This window comes from Arvicanthis niloticus, chromosome 26 (genome assembly GCF_011762505.2).
Source record: "Arvicanthis niloticus isolate mArvNil1 chromosome 26, mArvNil1.pat.X, whole genome shotgun sequence".
Classification (NCBI taxonomy): Eukaryota; Metazoa; Chordata; class Mammalia; order Rodentia; family Muridae; genus Arvicanthis; species Arvicanthis niloticus.
Genome location: NC_133434.1, coordinates 37,108,462 through 37,130,004, shown reverse-complemented (window position 1 = coordinate 37,130,004; position 21,543 = coordinate 37,108,462). Strand labels below are relative to the sequence as shown.

The window sequence follows — 21,543 nt, the reverse complement described above, 5'->3', positions numbered from 1 at the left end:
GGTGTAAATTTCCTTTGTTGGCAAGGAGGAGTCACAGGGACTGGTGACATGCATGTAGCCTACAGGAGGGTGAGTGGTTCTTCATGGCCTGCCTCCCCACTTCCACCCTCCCCCACCCCCAGCCGTGGTTCAGCTGTTTCTTTACCCAGGGTACTAGGGAAGACAGGTCCTCCCCTCCTCTCAGAGACACTGCCAGGACAGGGCTACAGGAACCCCAGGATTTTAACAAGACTTTCTCCCCACTGCCCTGCCCCTCCTCCAGGCAAGAGTAGCCAGTAGAGATGTATGGTGCTGCACCATCCTAAGACAGGAGCTCAACCAATGGCTGTTGAGTATCCAAGGACCGGAAAGGGAGGAAAAATGTTGCAACCCTCTCGGCTCTACCTGGCTTGAGACAAAAGACTTAAAAAGCCTGGTTAGTTACTATGTTGCGGCCTGCTCCGCTCTGCCTGGCTTCAAACTGCCACTCCGGTCCCAGTCAGGGTCTAGAGGGAGAGAGAGTGAGGATGAGGAGAAAAGATGCAAGGAATGGAGACAAGACAGACGTTCTGATCAAGTCTCTAGTCAAGTCTCTTTCTTTTCTAGGGTATTTATACACTTTTGCCACGCCCCTTGTAGGCACGTGGATATGATGTACGCCTTGGAGGCGTGGCTAGCATGTGGATAGCTGCTTTCTAGCCGCTTTCTCCTAAAGGTCGGCTCCCAACAGTGCTGTCCAAGGTGCTGAGAAAACGTTCCACCCAATCAGAGGCACTCCCAGGACCCACAGTTTTCTTTGGGTAGAAAATTTCCTTCCTGTTTTACAAAGGAAATCCAGAACCTAAAACATGAGCAGAGCCAATACTATGAACTTGCTTCTTGCATTCTAGCCCCCGACTTTTCCCACATCGGGAAGACCTTGCGCCCTTCTCCAAAGGATGTCCTGGGCTATCCTTTTGCCAAGGCTAAGCTAACACAAAAAAAGCGAACTATCCTATCCACATCCTCACCTCTGTCTCTCCACATGATGACAGACAACATCCTGATGGACCAGTCAGAATGGGCCAAGGGTGCTGGAGTAAGCCTGCCTAGACCAGCATATGTGTGTGTGTGTGTGTTCATGAGTCTACCTCACCTGGGATGCCTGGGTGCAGCTCACCCTGATACCCTCTGGAGGTCACACATGTGCTGGACTTGAGAAAAACGTACTCTCTACCCGTGTAGCTTAGCATCTTAGGAGGTACTTATTGTGGTTCAGGTGCTGACCTGTAACTCCTATAGGAAGCTCTCTACCCTCACCACAAACCCCTTGTCACAGGTAAGGACAGTCAGGATTGAGCAGGACACAGAGTCATAGGCAATGGAGACAGTGGAGAGCTGGGAACTGAACTATAGTCTGTGTTGTTCTGGAGTGTCTTGTCTCTCAAAGCTCGTTATCATTTGAGCACGAAGTGGCTCCTGTCACTATGGCTTTCTTCCTAAGCCCGGCCAAGTTCCTCTCCCTGCTTAAACTCCAGCTCATTTGTAAGCTGAGGAAAGTGGAAGTGTACATCTACATGGCTCTCGTGAGACATAAACCAAATGATGCATGCAGCAAGAACACAATGAGTGCTCTCCACCAGGCTGAATGTGATTATGATCGGACAAGGTCTTTGATGGCTGGCTGGGTGTCTGATGAGCCTTGCCACACCCCAAGTCCTTGGCATCATAAATGCCAGGGCTTAGGAATGAAGGGACAAACACGTGGGTCAGCAGCAGAGCAGCAGAGAGCCTATGGCTGTTCTGCATCCCCACGGACTCATGGGGTGGAGACTACCCGGCTGTCAAGTCCCGAATGCCCAAGGATAATTCTATACCTCCTCACTATACCTCCTCATCAGCACCATCCCAGCCCTCATAGGGTCAGCTCTCATAAAGCTGCTGTCACATCCTCTAAAGGCCCTTGGAAGGGGGTTGTGGGTATAGCTCAACTGATAGAGTGCTTGGTTAGCATGCATCCATTACCACACTGGCTACTCAAACCCAACGGCAGGCAAGGCTTATGGACTCCTCCCATCTCACATGTGTTTGGTTTCAGATCTCAGGACAACTTGCAGCCTGTGGTGTATATTTTACTTATCAAACAGAGACCTGGCCTCCAGGTTCTCCCAGCATCCCTCAGTCCCTAGTCCCTTCCCCCAGTCTTGAACTTTCCAGCCCAGGGGCTGAGCTGCCCTGTCCTCAGAGGTCCTCTCAGTAATATCCAGACATTTTGCGCTCTCTCGCTCTCTCTCTCTCTCTCTCTCTCTCTCTCTCTCTCTCTCTCTCCACCTCCACTTCTTCTCTTTTTCTTTCCCCCTCCCCATGGTGACTTCCCTGGCCTTGGTCCTTGAGGCCAGTGAACTCACCCATTGGAGAATAGTTTCCCAATAAACCTGCCTTTAATATATTCTAATCTGGTTTGAATTAGCTCATCTCACCTGTGGAGAAATAATCCATCAACATGGATAGGGAAACTGAGGCCCAGCAAGGAGAAATGGCGTATCCAAGGTTTACTGAGTTTAGGATGAAGCTCCAATACCCAGAAATGGGGTTTTAAAATTAGCTCTTTATTAACTCCCCATGTCGTGAAATCTTTCAGCAAACAGGCAGGTATGTAATCACAAATCAACAAACACATACAGGCACTGCTAATTGTTACTGACTGTGGGATGCTTTGGGGGAGCCTGGACTGAGTCTGCTCAGCTGATTGATGGCCTCATCCCCCATATTACCAAGCTGGCTAATTGCAGGATGTCACATCATTCAGAAGCTGGGGTAAGGCAGGAATAATGGCATCCCCGCTGGAGCCTGGTGCTCCTGGGAACAATGAATGCTTTGTAATCACCTCCAACTGCCCCTGTCCAGCAACACCGGGCCCCAAGGAAAGCCTCTCCAGGTATTTAATGAGGCTGAGCAGGAGTGGGAGTTCATGGGGTCTCACCAGGAGAGCCTGCTCACAATCTGTCGTCATCCCCCTTCCCCCCCTTAAAGAGCCAGGTAGGCAGGATGTGGATAATCTGGTCACCAAGCCCCGCCCACCCAAAGTTCAAGGACAAGAGGCCATTTACATTCTGCTTTCAGATTCGTGGATTCCTGGCTGGGGGTGTGGGAGGAGTGAGCACACGACAGACCAAGGCTCCCTTCCTCATCCCTCTGGAACCTCAGTTTTCTTTTTTGAGTAGTAGCGACAAGTCAGACAATGGGAGGCAACAAAGGGGACAGAGGAGTAAGTATGAACAGATCTATGACAATGTACATCGTCAACCATGGGGACACTCAACAAGCCCACACGTAGGCAGACCAATGTGTCCATGAACTCTGCATAGGAAACTGAAGTGGAAACTTAAGTGTTCTTTGGAAAGTGGGTTGGATGGTGTTTTGCTGGGGCAAACACGTGAAGGAGCGTTTGTGTTAAAGCCGACACAGGTGAGAGGCTAAAGCAAACTCATAAAGGAACGTTTTTCTGAAGCAGACACAGGAGAGAATGTTCTGCTAAAGCAAGCACGTGAAAGGACACGTGATGAAGGATTCTTTGCTAATAACATGCATGTATCGTCTTTGCTATTATGCATGTATTGGCCTGCTTCCCATTGCATAGTTGAGCTGCTTTTGTCGGGACTCCATAGAGAGGAACACACCAAAAAAAAATGTCTGATGGTGCACTGCAGTTTCTTGCCACTTCTGTGGACTTGGACTGATTGGAGGACACTTGATGTTTGGAGGGTATAGATAGGACTCCATGAAGTTATGGAGACAGAGCTTGCTGGTACAGATAGCTATGCAGTGCCTGTGGGTGTGTCTTTGCTGATTTTCACTTCCCTGAGAGAGGCACAGCTGAGAACTTCTGATGTTGCCGATGGTCCCTCCTGCTGCCTTGACTGAGGCCTGGCTGTCTCTCCTAGGTTGTGTCACTGCCATTGCTAACTCGACTCTACCAAACTGAACTGCTGTGTATCTGTGAGGTGTTTGCTAGTGGATTGAGCTGCTGCCACCTGCTAACCTGTGAACTGAACTGCCAGATTTCCAGACAACACAGTTGCTCCAAAGAACCTTTCCAAACAGGTCCACTCCCTCCAACCCCCTTTCTTTTCCACTATCTCTGGTGGGTGGTGGGCTAAAGGGGGTTAAAGTGTTTAAGAACTGTCATTAATAGTAAGTTTTGGAAAAAAAAAAAGTTACAGTAAACCATCTCAGAAAACAGCGGGTTCAGGGGTGGGGATACAGCTCAGCTGTTCGGGTGCTTGCCCAGCATGCACGAAACCCTGAGTTTAGCCCTTAGCACCTTAGCATAAAACGGTGTTGAGCATCAGAACTTGGCCGGGCTTAGAAAGAAAGCCATAATCCCAGCACTAAGTGGGGAGAGGTAGGAAGCAGGAGCTCAAGGTAATTTTCAGCTACATAGTGAGTAAGTCCAGCCTCGGCTACACTAGGTTGTAACTAGAAACAAGACTAATAAAACAACATTAGTGGGCTCATCCTCCCTGCCCATTCACATTTGTATAGGAGACCTGGGACCTGAGAGGAGAAGCCACTCCTAAGTCACAGGCCTTCCTTGGTAGCCAGGCTAAAGCAGGGATAGAATGTCCCACCTGCCACCAACTGCTTCTCTGCCTGACCTCTTGGTGATGGGATATCTTTAGTTCCAAAGAACTATTTGCAAGACTCTAAACCTAGAGTGACACTATTATCATTAATTTTAAAAATATGTATGGGTGCTATGCCTGCCTGTCTGTCCGTGTGATACAGTACAGGGAATCAAATCCCCTCCAAGTGGAGCTTTGGAGGGTTGTGAGGATCCATGTGGGTGCTGGGAATTGAACACAGGTCCTCTGGAAGAGCAGCCAGTGCTCTTAAAAACACCAAGCCTCCTCTGCAGCCCCCAGTGCTTCAGTCCTTTGTGATAGTTTATGGGCCAGAATTTATGCCAACACAGGCAAGTCAGAGAGAAGCTGTGTGGAAGGAACAAACCTCTTTCCCTTTAAAGACCATAGTCCTTGTCCACCTAGCTCTAACTCTGACAAGGAGCATGATTCGGACTGATGACATTTTGTCTGAGCCTTGCTATGCAGACCAGGGACATTTGCTCTCAAAAGATCCCCTGCCATGATGGTAACAAGAGCTTCGGAATCAGTAGATTTATACCATGGCAGCCGGCCAGCTCACCACCAGCCAGCTTCCCAGCACCTCCATGGCTGATGACCTTGTAGTCAAGGCTGAAAAGCTTGTTCTTGGAGAAGGTAGCTGAGACAGTAGAGTGTTTTTCTGTTGTGAACTGAATGAGGACCTAAGTTTGATCTAGAGCGTTGAATAGACCAAGCTTGTTGCTCTATGCCTGTCATCCTAGCACAGGGGAGAAGGTAGAAGCAGGAAGACCAGAAATTCAAGGTTATGCCTGCTAAGAGTAAGCCAAAAACTATAATACATAGGCTATCTTTAAAACAAGTAACTTTTGCAGGGCAGAGGTGGCACACGCCTTTAGTCCCAGCACTTGGGAGGCAGAGGCAGGCGGATCTCTGAGTTCAAGGCCAGCCTGGTCTACAGAGTGAGTTCCAGGACGGCCAGGGCTACACAGAGAAACCCTGTCTCGAAAAACCAAAAACCAAAAAACAAAAAAATCAAATAACTTTAGGAAGGAAGGAAGAAGGAAGGAAGGAGGGAAGGAAGGAAGAAGGAAGGAAGGAAGGAGGGAAGGAAAAGCCATGCCATGTATCTGGTTTCTGCACAGTGAGAACCACTGAGTAGCAGCTACCACATCCTGTGAGAGCCCATCAGATACCTAAAGCTTCACCATACTGTAGATATGCTGGATTTGAACCTGTAATTTACCAAGGCCGATGTCTATAGTGGCTCCTTTTCTATACCTGTAAGCAACCTTGAAAGATGAGTGCCCACTTCACAGAGAAAGAAACCAAACTCAAGAGACTGGGTCCAGGATGTGTGTGACCTGGCCACAGGTTTCAACTCCACAAACACTTCTCACAGCACAATGGAACATTCCCCTCTGAGGATGCCAAGTGTGAGGGGCCTTCTGGCCGGCTGAGCATAGTCTAGCCCAGCATCACCCCCCCACCCCCCCACCCCCGGCCCAAATCAAACCGTGTAAAACCCAGCATGACTGATGAGGAAATACAAACTGAACAAACACCAAACACGTGTACCTAGTAATCAGACATGCAAATGAGAGCGACATTTAGGAGCCATTCTCTACCTATATAATTAGCAAGACTGAAAAAAAAAAAAAAAAAAAAAGCAAGCAAAAAGCTGTTCTGAACAAGGCCTGCGCATCTCCGACCCCCGACAGCATAGACTGCTGTAAGAAGCGACGCTGCAATACTGGCTGTGAACATGGCGACACGTGTTCTAATATTGTGCAGGAAGGAAGGGAAGGGCTGGGAAACTGGGCATCTATCAATTCCTGCTCCACTAGGCGGCCATCTGAAGTGAGAACTGAGAGGTCCAACCAGTAGCAGAGAAACATGAATAAAAGAAAGGATGGGGCTGGAGCTCAGAGTGGGAGGCTGTGGGTTCAGTCCTCAAGACACGCCCCCAACACAAACACCCATCCACTACACAGAAAGGGGGGGGAGGGGGAGGGGAGGGGATAGGGAGAGAGAGGAAGAGGTGGAGGGAGAGGGAGGGAGGGACAGAGGGAGAGGGAGAGGGGAGGGAAAGGGAGAGGGAGGGAGAGGGAGAGGGGGAGGGAGGGGAATGGGGGAGAGAAGAAGAGGGAGGGAGGGGGAGAGGGGAAAGGGGAGAGGGAGAGGGGGAGGGAGAGGGAGGGGGGAGGGGAGAGGGAGGAAGAGAGGGAGAGGGACAGGGACAGGGACAGGGAGAGGGGGAGGGAGGGGGATGGGGGAGAGAAGAAGAGGGAGGGAGGGGAGAGGGGACGGGAGAGGGGGAGGGGGAGAGAGGGAGAGGGGGAAGAGGGAGGAGAGGGAGGAGAGGGAGGAGAGGGAGGAGAGGGAGGAGAGGGAGGAGAGGGAGGAGAGGGAGGAGAGGGAGAGGGACTAACTGTCCAGCCTGGTAGTACGTGCCTTTAATCGCAGCACACAGAAAGCAGAAGTAGGTGTACCTCTGTGGTTTTGAGCCAACCCAGTCTACACAGTGAGTTCCACGTCTGGAATGTATATAGTAAGAAGGCCTTGTTCTAAAACAAACAGGAGAATACAAACTGCTTCTGTGAGCAGGGGTAACGATGCTGTGAAAAAATACTGTGTGCACAGGAGGACAGGGCAGACCTGGACAAGAGGAGGACAGTTTCAGACTCGGGGACAGTGACAGACTAAGGCCCTTTGCAGCTACTCTTGAGTTGTAAACCTCAGAGAACAGCTTCAAGGGCTCTCGGTCACAGACCACTGGCTCCCTGGGGAGTGGGGAGGCTGTGGGAGGCCCATCCTGACTTACCATGAAGCCTGGAGCACAAGTGCAGCTTCCAGTGATGCTGTGGCAGTCAGCACCATTCTGGCAGGTGCAGGGTAGCTGGCAACCGTTGCCATAGTAGCCAGCAGGGCAGGACTCATTGCAGTAGTGGCCAGACCAGCCTGGTTGACAGGTACAAGCTCCAGTAACTGGATGGCAGCTGAAGAGAGGAAGAAGGAAGAAAAGAGGACAGGCTTGCAACTATGTCCCTTCCTCTGCCCACCCCAAGTCTATCCTGCCCACGGTAGTCAGAGCAAAGGACCCCTGTGGTTAAGTTAGTCATGCCTTGTTTATGACAGGATGCATGGCCCTACATAGTCTTAGTAGTTCCCAGAAATGAAGGCGCATAGTTAAGTAATTTGCCTAAAGTCATTCAGCAAGGCGGGAACAAGACCAGGGTTAATACCCAGACTTCTGACCCCCAAATATGCACTTCTTTTTTTCTTTTGAGATGGACTTGTGGTACCCAGGCTGCATTTTAACTCCCTATGTAGACAAAGGTGACACTAAATTTCTGGTACTCCTCCCTCTACCTCTACCTCTACCTCCCAGGGGCTAAGATGACAAACATGTGCCATCATGCTATGGCTCAAACCCAGGCCTCCTGCATGGTAGGTGAGGACTCTACCAACTGAGTGGTAAGCCCTCCCCAGTAGTACACCCCCATAGTAAATCCCCAATGTATACTCTTTATAAAACTACACGGAGCCCAAAGCGTAAGGCAGGGCCTTTCTCCTGTGCCTTATAGACTCTGAGGTCCAGAGCTCCCATCGCTCCTGTCAGGGTTGGGGGCGGGGGGGAGGGGACAAGTGAGAAGGCAACCATGACACTAGTAGTTCTCCAAACAGTAGACTCTTAGTGAGCATTGGTAGCTGAAACAAGATCCCAGGCTAGGATGGCCTCTCTGACAATGGCTGTCCCCAAGGGACCCGCCACTTGGGCTTCCTTATGCTCTGTAACAGAGCGAGCCCTTCTCCTTCCCAGATCATATTCACTGTCCAGTTTACACACATAGGAACGCACATTGCTTTTAATTATTTTCTTTTTGAGACAGAGCCTCCTGTAGCCCAGGCTGGCCTTAAACTTGCTGTATAGCTGAGGACGATCCTGAACTTTACTCTTTGCATTTTTATTTACTTATTTTTGGTGTAAGTATGTGGGAACACGGATGCCATGGCACATGTGTGAAGCTCAGAGAAGTACTTGTGAGAGCGCTCTCTCCTTCCATCACGTGGGGCCCGGGGATAGGACTCAGGCCCTTAACCTCAGTGGCGAAGAAACTTTAGCTGCTGGGCTATCTCACCAGCTCCCAACCCTGAACTTCTGATCCTCCTGCCTCTACCTCTGTGTGCCATTACCACAGTTTTATGCCCTGCTGAAACTCAAACCCAGGGCTTTGTGCGCGCTAGGCAAGCACTCTGTTGGCTGAGCTATGCCCCCAGCCTCCATGTTTAATTATTCTGTGTCTATTGACTTGTTTGTTTTCTGTCCACCCACTAGGTTTCAGCTCTCTGGGGGGCCCGCCCTTGTCTGTCTTGTCATCTCTCAGGGTCCAATGGGGTTCCTGGCACATGGGAAATGCTGATCTCACGGCGTGCTTAAAATGAACGAATTAATGAACAGACTAATTGTGAGCAGACCAGCTAGCCTCCCTTCTGGGGGGGGGGGGGCACGTGTGGTGTTCTTGTTGAAAATGAGGGGGTGGACCAGAGCAGAGGATTCTGGAATAATAAGTAGCTAATAATCACTTCAGAAAATGTTTAGTCTCATTAATCATCCAGTCAAAACAACAATTGGATATCACCTTCTCTCTATCAAAACACAGACGAGCTTTTCAAACGCTGGTAAAGGTTTCGAAACAATCCGAGGTTACGTACCAGGAGACCTAAAAATATGCAGATGCCTCGGCCTTGTAATTCCATTTCTAAGAATCTATCCTAAGGAAATAACCATGATTGTGGAGGAAGATTTATACACAGAGATGCTCCCCAAAGCATTATTTATAACAGTAGAAAATGGAAGCAATTTGAATAATAATAAATAAAATTATACGTATCCAGGCTATGAGAGAGCCAGGCGCGTCACACATACATCTCTTATCTTCCACAAACCGGTGAAGTAGGAATGGGACTCTCCATTGTACAGGTGGCACCCAGAGGTTTTGAGACCTACCCAAGGTCACACGGATAAGTGGGTGAGCACACCTTTAAACCCAGCAGAGGTGGGCAGATCTCTGAGTTCAATTCTAGCCTGCTCTACAGAGTGAGTTCCGGGACAGCCAGGACTGCACAAAGAAACTGTGTCTCGAAAAACAACAACAAAATGCTTTCTGCTATAAGCTGCCCGGGTCACAGTGCGTCTTTATAGTCTCAGAACAGTTACCAAGACTCTAGGCAAACCCCACAGGCTGAACTATATCCCAGCCCTACAATTCTATTTCTAGAAACAGGACATCTAACTTCTTAATTTAAATTTTCCTTTGGAAAGATGCTGGAGAGTGATGGCTGACAATGATTTGATTTTTTTTTTTTTTTTTTTTTTGCTTTTTTTGAGACCAGCCGTCTTTGAATGCATGGCAGTTCTTCTGCCTATGAAGGCCTTCTTTCCCCTGGGTGACCTTGCTGTTCAGGCAGTGCCGGGGAGGCTTGGACCAAAGTCCCCATCACTGATGCACAGTCTGCCTCCTTTGTTATCAGGTTCCCCTTTCTTCCTTTTCCCCAGACACAGATTAATCACTGGCTAACAGGAGCCGAAAGCTGCACAATTCGGGCGGCGGTTTCGAGGGCTGGGTTTTTCTGCCTTTCTTTTGCCCTGATGAGATTTCTATCTCTGTGGCATCTGCTGGCTAAATCAAATCTTTCAAAGGTAATCTGCCATCGTGGGCTCCTGGAATTCATCTATGACAATCTAATTTCGGAGGGGACATTTAAGAGGCCTGACACCCGGACACTGTCCTCAAGGTGAATGATCTATGAAGGAGAATGGTCTCTTTTGTGTTTTCACAGAACCCACGGAGGAAACTGAAGCTCACCAGCCTGCTTTTTCCCACGACAACCATAACTTCTCTGCAGCAGCTAGCCAGAGGGGAAGGAGCAGGGAGAGGCTGTGGGTGGGCTGGGGAGCAGGGGTCTCCTGGGCTGGGGTTAGAGTCCTATGTCTCTTCAGGAGGATTCCTGAGACTAGAAGCCACCATTTATCCCAAGTGCTACATGAATTTAGGGACAAATGAGGCAAGGCTTCTAATGACTACCCCTCTACTCTACTTCCAAAGACCACAAGAAATGTTGCCCCCATTCGGAAGACTGGCACAGGAAGGCATATATCGGGGTATTTTCTTAGCTGGGTAGTGAAGTACAAGCCCACCTCCATCTTAGACTTAAAAGCCACCTTCTAGTAAAGACTAACTAGGTCTTACCTGTTCAATCATAGACCTCTCAAGGATTGAGCTGTGCCCCAGCTTAACTACAAATGGTTCTGTACCGCCTGTTCTAGGAATGGCAATCATATCTTTGTTTTTTAAAAAAAAACATGTTTATAACCATCTTGCAACCCTACCTTTGTTTCCAAAGGTTATATGCCTGAGTGCTGGGTTGTGCTCACCTTGTGACCATGTCTGTTTCAGGAGGTCATTCTGACTAATGTGTCGTGCTTAAGTTCTGCCCCTGTAACCCTGCCTGTTTCACCCAACAAATCCCCCATTTGGGAAAGCCCTACATCTGAGCTATAAAAGCCTGTGTTCCTCACCTCCAATGCTGACCTCTCAAACCCCATCTTAGGAGGGGGCGCCATATACACAAATAAAGAAGGTTGCTTGAGTTAATTTGGTCATGATGGTTTGAGTAATGGTCTTTCTCCTTACATTTTTGAGATTAACAGTTGATCTGAGGCCAGGATGGAGGAGACCAACCCCCATTCGGTACCTGCAACTTAATTGCCTTAAGATTGGAATCATAGCCCCCCCCCTTCTCTGTTTGTTTCTTTCTCCCTCCCTCTCTCCTTCCTTTCCTTTCTCCTTTTCCCCTTCTCTCTCTCCTTCCCTCTTGTCTTCCCTTGCTTGCTTCCTTCCTCTTCTTCCTTGTTTTTTTTTTAATTATCTATTATTTATTTAATGTATATAAGCACACTGTCTCTGTCTTCAGACACACCAGAAGAGGGCATCGGATCCCACATTACAGATGGTTGTGAGCCACCATGTGGTTGCTGGGAATTGAACCCATGAGCTCTGGAAGAGCAGTCAGTGCTGTTAACCTGAACCATCTCTCAGCCCCTATTTTCCTTGTTTTAAAAGACAAGAGCTCATGGTACCCATTCTGCCCTCCATGTAGCCAAGGATGACCTTGAACTTCTGATCCTCCTGCCTTTGTGGAATTTCAGGTCTGTGCCACCATGCCCAGTTTATCCTGGGCCTCATGCATGCCAGGCAACTGCCCTACCAACTGAGGTACTGCCCTAGCTGTGATCTTTGCTTTCTCTAGATCCCAAGAGAAGCCTTTATCTATGAGTCAAAGCTTCCTGGGGGAGAAAGGCTGAGCCGTGTCCACACAAAGGGATAGGCCTGCCATGAACAAAGCCAAGAGCTGCAAGAATTCAGTCAGACCAGAGGTTCTCACCTCAGACATCTCGCCTTCTCTATCCTTCTTGGACATTTGGCACTGACTGGAATCACCTTTGGGTGCCAGAACCTGGGAGTGAGCTGAGCATCTGATGGGTGGGACCCAGGGACCCTGCTGAATAGTCTATGAAGCACAAGACTGTTCTGTGTGACCAACCAGGTGGGTTGCCTGGTAGAGACTGAGCAGCACATGTGTCAGGGGCTCAGTCACAGGGGCTGGCACGCCAGGAGGACGGGGAATATTTTAAAAAGCAAATGGGGAAGAACTATCTAGAATGCACTGCTTAAGATGAATTCAGCCATGCCTGTCACTGAAGGCTGAGACAGTGCTCATAGGTAGCCTGCTGGTGCCCTTGAGGGTCCTGGCTTGGGGCAAGGCTCTCCCTGAGGAGGTAGTCTAAGCAGCCTGCCCAGAGCTGGGCTGGCAGGCACCATCCAGGATCCTAAGGATACCTAAGGCTAGCTCTTGCCTCCCAGTTCCTTAAAACATGACACACGTTAAAGACGGTAAAGCAAACAATCATTAATTTTGGATGGACCGAGATTAGCGACAGAGAAGAGAGAGTTCTTCCAGATTAATAATACATGGGGGACTCCAGAAGAAAGATAAATTATGCCGTGCGCGCGCACGTGCTTGCCGGGGAAGGGAGGGAAACGACGGCCTTTTAATTTGGGGCCTCAGGAGCCTCCCTGCTTTCTGTCCTTGGCTTCCCAGCAAGCACGGAGTGCCCCCGTGCTGTCTTCCACCCGTGGAAAAGGTGAACTGGTTTCTCTTTCCTGCTTGGGACCCTTAGATCTCTCACCCTGCCCTTCAGTTCAGGCAAAAGGCCACCTCTTCCAGGACACCCTTCCTGCCCAAAATGGTGGTCTCTTGTGATATCTTGAGATATTTGCACATATCTCAGGCCACAATAACTGGGACGTACGTTGGAACCCAGCAGAGCCAGGTACACATATCTCTACCCTAACATTTCTCAACCTCTGACGTTGGGTATGTTATACACTTAATGGTGTGTCGTGGTTTGGCTGTTGGAATTTTTGATCAATAGGACAGAAAGCAGGGCTATGAGACACTACTGGGGGTGCCTTGTATTGGAAAACTATGCCAGCAAGTGCGTAATGTCAGTGAAAACTCAGAATCTGAGGGCCTAAGGGTATCTGGGCTTTCTTCTTGTAACCTGGCTCTGCACTGTGGGGACACTCAAGTCATGCACAGACTGGGTGCCTTGACTCTAAGCCCTCTCTGAATCTTCTGAGATGCCACCAAGGAACTATATTTACCTAGGCTGATCCATGCCAAGAAGCCCTGCTTGCAGTGACAGGTGGTCCAGGGTGACTTGTGAGAAAGCAAACACTGAGGTGAAGAGGAGTCTCAGAACAGAGGCATTCTCTGCCTGGCCATCTGCTCAGTATCCACTGCCTGGACCAGCTTGTCTTCCTGGGCCATTCATAGGCAAGGAGAAGGGATGCCTCTCCCCTTCTACCCTGATAACAGATAACAGTCGATAGGCATCTGTGGGGCGGAGCCCCCTCCTAACAGAGGGCAGGGCAGCTGGAGTGGTGAGAAGGAAGGGAAAGGGGTGGGGGAGGAGGCTGTTTGCTCTTCGGTTTCTCAAGCTCAGTCCTCTCTGGATGCAGGAGTGAGGCTAGCTACTGTCCCCATGTTCTCAAGCTGTCCTGGGCACAGAGGCTGGTCTCTGTCCTTCCTCCTCTCCCACCAGACCAGGGCCTCTGTGGGCCCAGATGGGCTTTCTATGGCTCCAGCCTCTGCTTAGGTGTTCAGTATGAAGTGGACTCTCCAAGATAGCTCACCAGCCATCACACCATAAGCCCTGTCACCCCAAACCATCTTGGCCCCAAGAACTATCCAATCCTAATCCCCTGTTTCTGTGAGTCACTAGGCTATTCCTTGCTCATAAGTGAAGCTTGTGAAGCCCAGGTAGCTGAACAAGAAACAGGTGACCTAAGGTCTGGTCCTGACTCCACCTGGATGGTATTAGTTCTCACCTTTTATTAGAGAGACCAAAGCCCCAAAGGCACAACCTGGAAAGCCTTTCTTCATCAGGGGCCCACCTATCCCTTGCCCCAAGATTACCTGTCCATAGCTCATACCTGATAGTGTTCTCAGCGTCACAGGGACAGGGCAAAGTGCAGCCTGGGCCATGCAGGCCCTCGGGGCATAGCCGTTCCTGGCAGCTGGGGCCCTTGTAGCCAGGCTCACACTCACAGGCACCTGTGGCTGGTGAACATTGGCCTCCATTGTGGCAGTCACAGCGTTGAGAGCACAGGAAACCGAAAGTCCCAAAGGGACACTCCTCTTGGCACCTGTGGAGAGCAGAGCGGGGTAGAGCTGTGACCGACAGGAACCCTTGCTGGGCTTCTTGCTGCATCTGCATAGACTCCTCCTCACTTGGAAGGCCTGGCCTTTTCCCTCCCTCCCAGACTCCTCCCCCATATCTATGGGAACTGCACCTGTAATCCTAGCAGCTAGTGAGGCTGAGGCAGGATGCTTCCTTTAGGTTTGAGGCCACCCTGGTGGGTTCCAGACCACCCTGTGTGATTATGGGCTGTGTGTAACTTAAGTCCTCTTTAAAAAAAAAAAGTGTGATAAAATGTGTGTGCTGTGGTTTAAATGCTTGAATGTTTGTTTGTACCCTTCAAAATTCATGATGAAAGTTTGTTATAATTAATTGCATAATTAACCAATTTATTTATATTTAAAGAGTCTCATATAGACCAGACTGGCTTCAAATTCACTACGTAGCCAAGGGTGACCTTTGAACTTCACATCCCTCCTTTTCCACCTCCTGAGAGCTACCATGCTTGGTTTAAGTGGTGCTGGGGATTTTCTTTCTTCCATTTTTTGTTTTGTTTGGGACAGAGCCTTATTCTGAAGTTCAGTTTGGTGTCCTAGAATTCACAATGTAACCTGGACTGGCCTCAAATTCACAGCAATCCTAGGGCCCAAACTTCTGACTGCTGGGATTATTCATACGTGCCCTCCTGAGTCTCAGGCAGGAGCCTCTCTCCCCTGTCATGTGGAGCCTTCCCTGAGGGTTTCCCTTAAGTAGATGTGTCTTCCTCCTTCCTCAGTTTGAATACTCCCCAAAACAGACTACTTGCTGTCGAGGCAGGAGCTAGCTCTCTCTCACCAGTCAGTGAGCTCTCAAGGTGGAGGACTGACACTTTGTGCTATGTGAGCTCACACAGGTACTTGGGGTCCCTGCATTCTGGGGATGTTTTACTTCATTAGCTTAAGGCCAAGAGATGCGGATCTTTTGGGTGATTCTGCCGGCTTCCTTGATGTCCTTGCTGCAGCCCAGGGTAATTCCTCAGGGGGCACAAGCTCATTGTCATAGCAACTGGACCTTGGGGGAAAAGGGGGTAACCTGTGCACTGGAGGGAAACAGGCTATGGGGTTAGGGATTAGCTAATTCTTAACTCTGCTTTAATGATACAAATAACAAGAACTGACTTCTGATGGGTCACTTCCTCATCATAAAGTGAGCTGGTAACCCTCATCAGGTTGTTTGAAGATTAGATAAAATAATGCTAGGGGCTGGAGAGATGGCTTTAGCAATGATGAGCTTGAACTTGGCTTGCAGTACCTGAGTTCGGTTCCCAACATCTGCACTGGGCAGCTCACAACCACCTGTATCTCCAGGTCCAGGGGATCTGCCACCCCTGTCTCTAGTTTCCTCTGGCACTGCACTCACATGTGCATGGCCCATTATAGTGAGAATTTTAGTTTCTTTAAGAACCCAGTCATGTTATGTGAATATGTTTTTGTTTTAATCCCAGGTGTGGATAAGAGGCTGCTTCCCAGCAGGTGATTATGATTTGCCCTGCACTAGCAGGGGCGTGATCTTTGCCAGGTGCAGATAGTTTAATTCTGGGGACTCTGGAGAAGGGATACATGGAAGAGCCCTGAGAAGGCCTGGGGTGGCTGTTGTTCTCCTTGATGCTGGTTCCCGTTGTAGTGGTTTGTCAAGCAAAGAGAAGTTGGAGAGATCCTGATGGCGAAGATTGGACTTGCCCCAAGGGACTCACCGCCCCTAATCTGCAGGAAGTAGTCTAAAGAGATGGATATCTCCTTTTCTCTCTAACCTTCTTTCTTTCCTACCTACTGTTGGAGGATTAGAAGGGATCAGGGTGGAAGAGTAGAAGATATAAGAGCCCAATAAAGTTAAAAAAAATACGCCAACAACCTGTCACCATGCACATAATTAATTTTGGAAGGTGTATTATGATCCAGAAAGGTAGCCAGGAGACCATTATTTGTTGGCACTCCCCCCCCCCCCCCCAAGACAGGGCTTCTCTGTGTAGCCCTGGCTGTCCTGGAACTCACTCTGTAGACCAGGTTGGCCTCGAACTCAGAAATCCGCCTGCCTCTGCCTCCCAAGTGCTGGGATTAAAGGCGTGTGCCACCACTGCCCGGCTTTGTTGGCACTCTTAAATAAATTTCTCTTAACTGCTGATCTGTCTCTCAGTTCTTTATTAAAAGTTTGTTTCAGTTCTGAAAACACAGCAGATAGGACCCTCTTGCCTTAGTTGCAGGCATGAAAAGGCTCAAAGAAAGGAAATCTGAAATGTAACTGAAGCATGAACTTGAGGAATTAGAAGCAGTTTAATCATCACTTGTGTGGAGGTCAGAGGACGACAGGCTGTAGAGCTGGTTTTGCCCTTCCACTTTTACATGTGTTCCAGGGATGGAACTCGGGCTTTGAGTAGCAGGCACGTCTATGTGCTGAACCATCTCACTAGCCCCTCCCCCTAAGATTTATGCTTTATATTCAAGAGTAACCTTGAACTCCTGATCCTCTTCCTTCTATCTCCTGAGTGTTGGAATTACAGGCATGAACCATCAAAGCCTATTTACTCAGTACATGGGGTACAGAAGGAACACACCAGGCATTTCAAGTGAAGAGGGGTCTGTGCCGTCTCGGGTCTTTAAGCATGCTAGGCCAGCAGTCTACTGAGCTACAGCCTCATTTGCTTACATTCTAAATGTACCCTGTGCTGACTAGTTTTGTGTCAACTTGACAAGCTAGAATCAGCTGACCGGAGGGAGCCTCAATTGAGAAAATACTTCTATAAAGTCAGGCTGTAGGCAAGCCTGTAGGGCATTTTCTTAATTAGTGGTTGATGTGGAAGGATCCAGCCCATTGTGGAGAGGGCCACCCCTGGGCTGGTGGTCTTTGGTTCTATAAGAAAGCAGGCTGAAGGAACCCTGAAGAGCAAGCCAGTGAGCAGCCCCCCTCCAAGACCTCAGCAGCGGCTCCTGCCTCCAGGTTCCTGCTCTACTTGGCTTCCTGCCCTCACTGCTTTAAGAAGAATTGTGTGAAACTGTGAGAAAAATAAGCCCTTTCCTCTCCAAGTTGCTTGCGGTCGTGGTGTTTCATCACGGTAATAGTAACCCTAACTAAGACCATACCCATAACTTCTTGGAGGCTCATTCTAGAGGCCAGTGGCCTAAATGAGGACACGTGGCCACACTCCAGTGGACATGGGGGCGGCAGCATTGTGTCGGGGAACTGAGATCAGAGAGACTATTCAGGACTGGCCTTGGCAACTAGCGGCCAGGGCCCCATGTTTCTGCCTTCACTGTTCTGTGCCCTGAGTGACAGGAGAGCAGGAGAGTGACTGGGACATAGCTTAGATCACCCCTCAAGGGAGATGCCTACTGGCTGTCCCCTCTCAGAGCCACTGTGTGAGGGAAGGAATCTGCCAATGGCAGGCAGTGAAAAAGATCTGGGCTGTCCCAACTTGCTGGAACAAAGGGAGGGGTGGCTGGGGGAGGAAGATCGGGTGGCAGGCAGGAGAGAGAAACAAAGAACTGAGGGGGGGGGGAGGGAGGGAACTGAGGGAAAGGACCAGGAGCAGCTAAAGACCCATGTCTAAAGTGCCAGTCCCTGCTCAGCCTCCAGATTTCTCCACAGACCACTGAGCTCTGCAGGGCTCAGATCTCTCTGAGGTCAGGAGAGAAACTCACACCAGGAGACACCTGCTCACTTGCACTGGACTATTCCTGCCCAGCAGGACAGATGGCTCCTCTGAAGACAGTGTCCCACCCAACTATACTCCTGGGGAAGGGGCACTGAATCTACCTGCCCAGAAAAAAAAAAATCTAAAAATGAAATATTGACAACCTAATCCATTTGCATAATCAGTCTCTTTTTACTTTTTTTTCCTAGCCACAATTTAAACAACTTATTTATTTAGAGATCAAGCAAAGACTGCTAATGAATTTTACACAAAGTACACTAATAATCGGCCTGTGGAACAGGAGGGTAATCACAGCAGGGATTAACTTTCTACTTAAACACCCTTCCTTCCCAACATATCAATCTAATGTGTCCAATATCGCCATTAACAACCAGATACATTGCTCAATTAAATTACAAGTTATGTTTTGTGTTTAATTTGAGCTGGATCCCTCCGATCTGGGGAGACCCGCATTATTATACCCACTTGGCTTTAATATGCTCATGATAATTTGGGGTGGGCTAATGCAGCTGTCACCTACAAAATTAATGGAGGCAATTTTACAAAATATTAAACACCAGGCAGCCTGTTGAGGCGGGAAAGCCAAACGCACTCAGAGCTCTGTATAAACTCTCCTGAGGCAGGCTGGGAAAACAAGCTGGAAGGCTCATGGCTTTGGAAATTCTGTCTGCTCTGAGATCAGGGGTGAGACTCGAAGGAGAGACACTTGGGATTATTTCTGCCCTTGGTGAACCTTAAGAGCCAATGAGGCAGCTCTACTGGTGGTGCCTGGTAGTTTGCTAACACTGGTTTCCAACATCAGAGTAAGGCTGGAACACAGGGAGTGGGGCTCATCTGGTCCCCAGCATTTCCTTACCTTGGGGTTTGAAGATGTGATGGGAAGGTATACCTAGCACTTAATCCCAGGTCCAGGGGGCCCACACCCTGGGCTTTTTCTTACACATTTAAACACAGAACTTTGGGGGAAAGGTCTTCATATGACAATTCTCATTAACAAAGCTTCAGGGCTGGTTACATCATTTGCAAAGCAGCAAAGCACCTGTGACCTTTCCAGTAAGCTTGAATTCTGTTGGCTGATGAACAAGTTCAGGGCTAGGGCCTAGAGAAAGGATCTGTGATAAATATAACGATAGATTCTATTGGTGGAGTGTGCAAAGTAGATAGAGCTGTGTTCCATTCACTGGAGAAAAAGCTCGGGGTCTTGGGGGGATTCAGGAGGAGGCTGGCTCCTAACAGACTCAAAAAGCATCACCAGGTTGTCTGCCCATGTCACTCAAGCATGCCAGGTGGGCAGGCTTACTTCCTTCCATTGAAGAAAGACAAGTCTGTGTGAATGACAATCTTGGTTTCTCCAGTGCTTAGTCTAAGTTGTGCTTCTTACAGTATCTCCTCTCTCACTTTGTCTAGAAGAGTGACAATGACATTCAGGGGCCAGAGGTGAAACTTGGATCCACCTGCACAGTGCCAGGCAAAAGGCAGGGACTCCTCTGGATGGTTAGTGGAGAAGGGGACCTGGCCCTGGGTGTGTGGACACAAGTGGGGTCCTCCTCCAGTTCAGCATGGCATCAGAGATGCAGGCCTTGCTTCTGCCTCTCCCACAGTGTGTCCTGGTCCCACAGCTGTCTTCCAATTGTGTCCAGAAGGCAGTTCCTAGAGTCTGTGTTCTGTTGCCTGTTCCCTCTGCCAGGTTGGCTTCTTTCAAGGATGGTGTCTCTCTGAACCTCCGTTCAGTGTACTCTCGGGCATTCATATCACACAAAGTGATGTCAGTATCTTTCAGAGGTAACTCAATTTTTGAATACAAATCTACTTCTATAAGAACTTCAAACCGTGGACACTGATTTTGCTCTCTCAGCTTTTTCAGAGTCTCTGTCCCACTGTTCCCTTGTTGGTACAGACTCAGGAAAAGGAGAGGGCTGCTCACCTCCCTCCCTGGTGCAAGTCCAGGGCAGCCAGGTTGGTGGAGGGGTTTGCACATGTGGGTGAGACAGGGTAGATTTCAGATTGCCTTCTGAGGAAAGAGCCAGAAGGCTGGCCAGGGATGGTACTCTCTGCAAGGCTGCTAAGGGTCTGAACAACTGAACATCATAGGCAAGAGTTAATGCCGCCTTACCTGTCCCCCATGTATCCAGCTGTACAGTGGCATTGTCCAGTCACATGGTCACACTGGCCTCCATGGTGGCAGGGACAGTCCTGGCTACAGTTCTGGCCAAAGGTCCCTGGTGGGCAGGGCTGGGCACACACTGCTCCCTGAAATAGAATTAAGAACAGGCTTGGTAGGGCTCCAAGGAAAACATGCCGAGGTTATATACGAGGTTATATAAACACTGGGGCGGCAGGGACCACCCCAAATTCCTAGTGTAATTGGGCGTGCTGGGTATTCATGCTACAGTTAGCTCTGCTGAGGCTAGCTCTTGCACCCAACTATGCAGAGTATAGTTAGTAACTGCTACATATCAGGTGCTGGGTTAGAAACTGGGGGTACAGATTTGATACTTGTCATTCCAGAGTCCTAGGGAGACCTTGGAGGAAGCATGTAGTGTTAATCTTCTCACATGGACGTGAAGAGAAAGAGAGCTGAGCAGATATCAGAGAGCTCCCACTCAACATCCAGCCATGGAGACACACTCACCCCTGTGCCTTTCTTAAACCCAGCTAGAGAACAAAGGACCCATAAGGACGTAATGGTGTGAGGAAGTGGGGGTGTAAAGAAGGGAGAAGGGGGCAGAAGGAGGGAGAAGGACAGGAAGGAGAAGAAATATGATTCCCATCAGGGCATAGCATTACACTTTTTTTTTTTTTTTTTTTTTTTTTTTTTTTTTTTGGTTTTTTTTTTTTGGTTTTTCAAGACAGGGTTTCTCTGTGTGGCCCTGGCTGTCCTGGAACTCACTCTGTAGACCAGGCTGGCCTCGAACTCAGAAATCCACCTGCCTCTGCCTCCCAAGTGCTGGGACTAAAGGCGTGTGCCACTACCGCCTGGCAGCATTACACATTTTTATAAATTAAAAAAACAAAACAAAACATTTTTAAGCTGGGCAGTGTTGGTGAATGCTTTTAATCCCAGCACTCACGAGGCAGAGGCAGATGATCTCTGTGAATTTGAGGCTAGCCTGGTCTACAGAGTGAGCTCCAGGACAGCCAGAGCTACACAGAGAAACCCAGTCTCAAAAACAAAACAAACTAGCAAGCAAACAAACAATAGAACACAAAAAAACCGAAACTAAACAAACAAACAAACAAACAAAAAACCCAACCCCAAACCATTGCTTTTATTTCTGTGATGTATGGCATGTGGACACCTGAGGAGGTTGGGACTTAGCTGGAGTTACGGGTGCCTTTGAGCTCCCTTGCCATGGATTCAGAGTGAACTTGGGTTCTCTGGAAAAGCTGCAGATGCTCTCAACTACTAAGCCATCGATCCAGCCACCAAAGATTTATGTTTCTAAATCAAAGCCATTAGGAAAAAGAAAACAGTCTGTATGCAAAACCCAGGACTCAAGTTGTTA

At 49.0% G+C, this 21,543-nt stretch overlaps 1 protein-coding gene across 12 annotated transcripts in view; it reads right to left on the bottom strand.

Moving 5' to 3' along the window:
• The window catches only part of Megf11 (multiple EGF like domains 11), a 335,104-nt gene that overhangs the window by 52,001 nt on the left and 261,560 nt on the right, over window positions 1-21,543 (bottom strand). For all 12 annotated transcript variants that reach the window (XM_076925760.1, XM_076925763.1, XM_076925771.1 and 9 more), the window contains exons 8-10: window positions 20,151-20,287; window positions 14,144-14,356; window positions 7,405-7,579 (exon numbers count right to left, since the gene is read on the bottom strand). In XM_076925760.1, coding sequence (XP_076781875.1) covers window positions 7,405-7,579; window positions 14,144-14,356; window positions 20,151-20,287 — 525 coding nt within the window. The remainder of the gene's footprint in view (window positions 1-7,404; window positions 7,580-14,143; window positions 14,357-20,150; window positions 20,288-21,543) is intronic.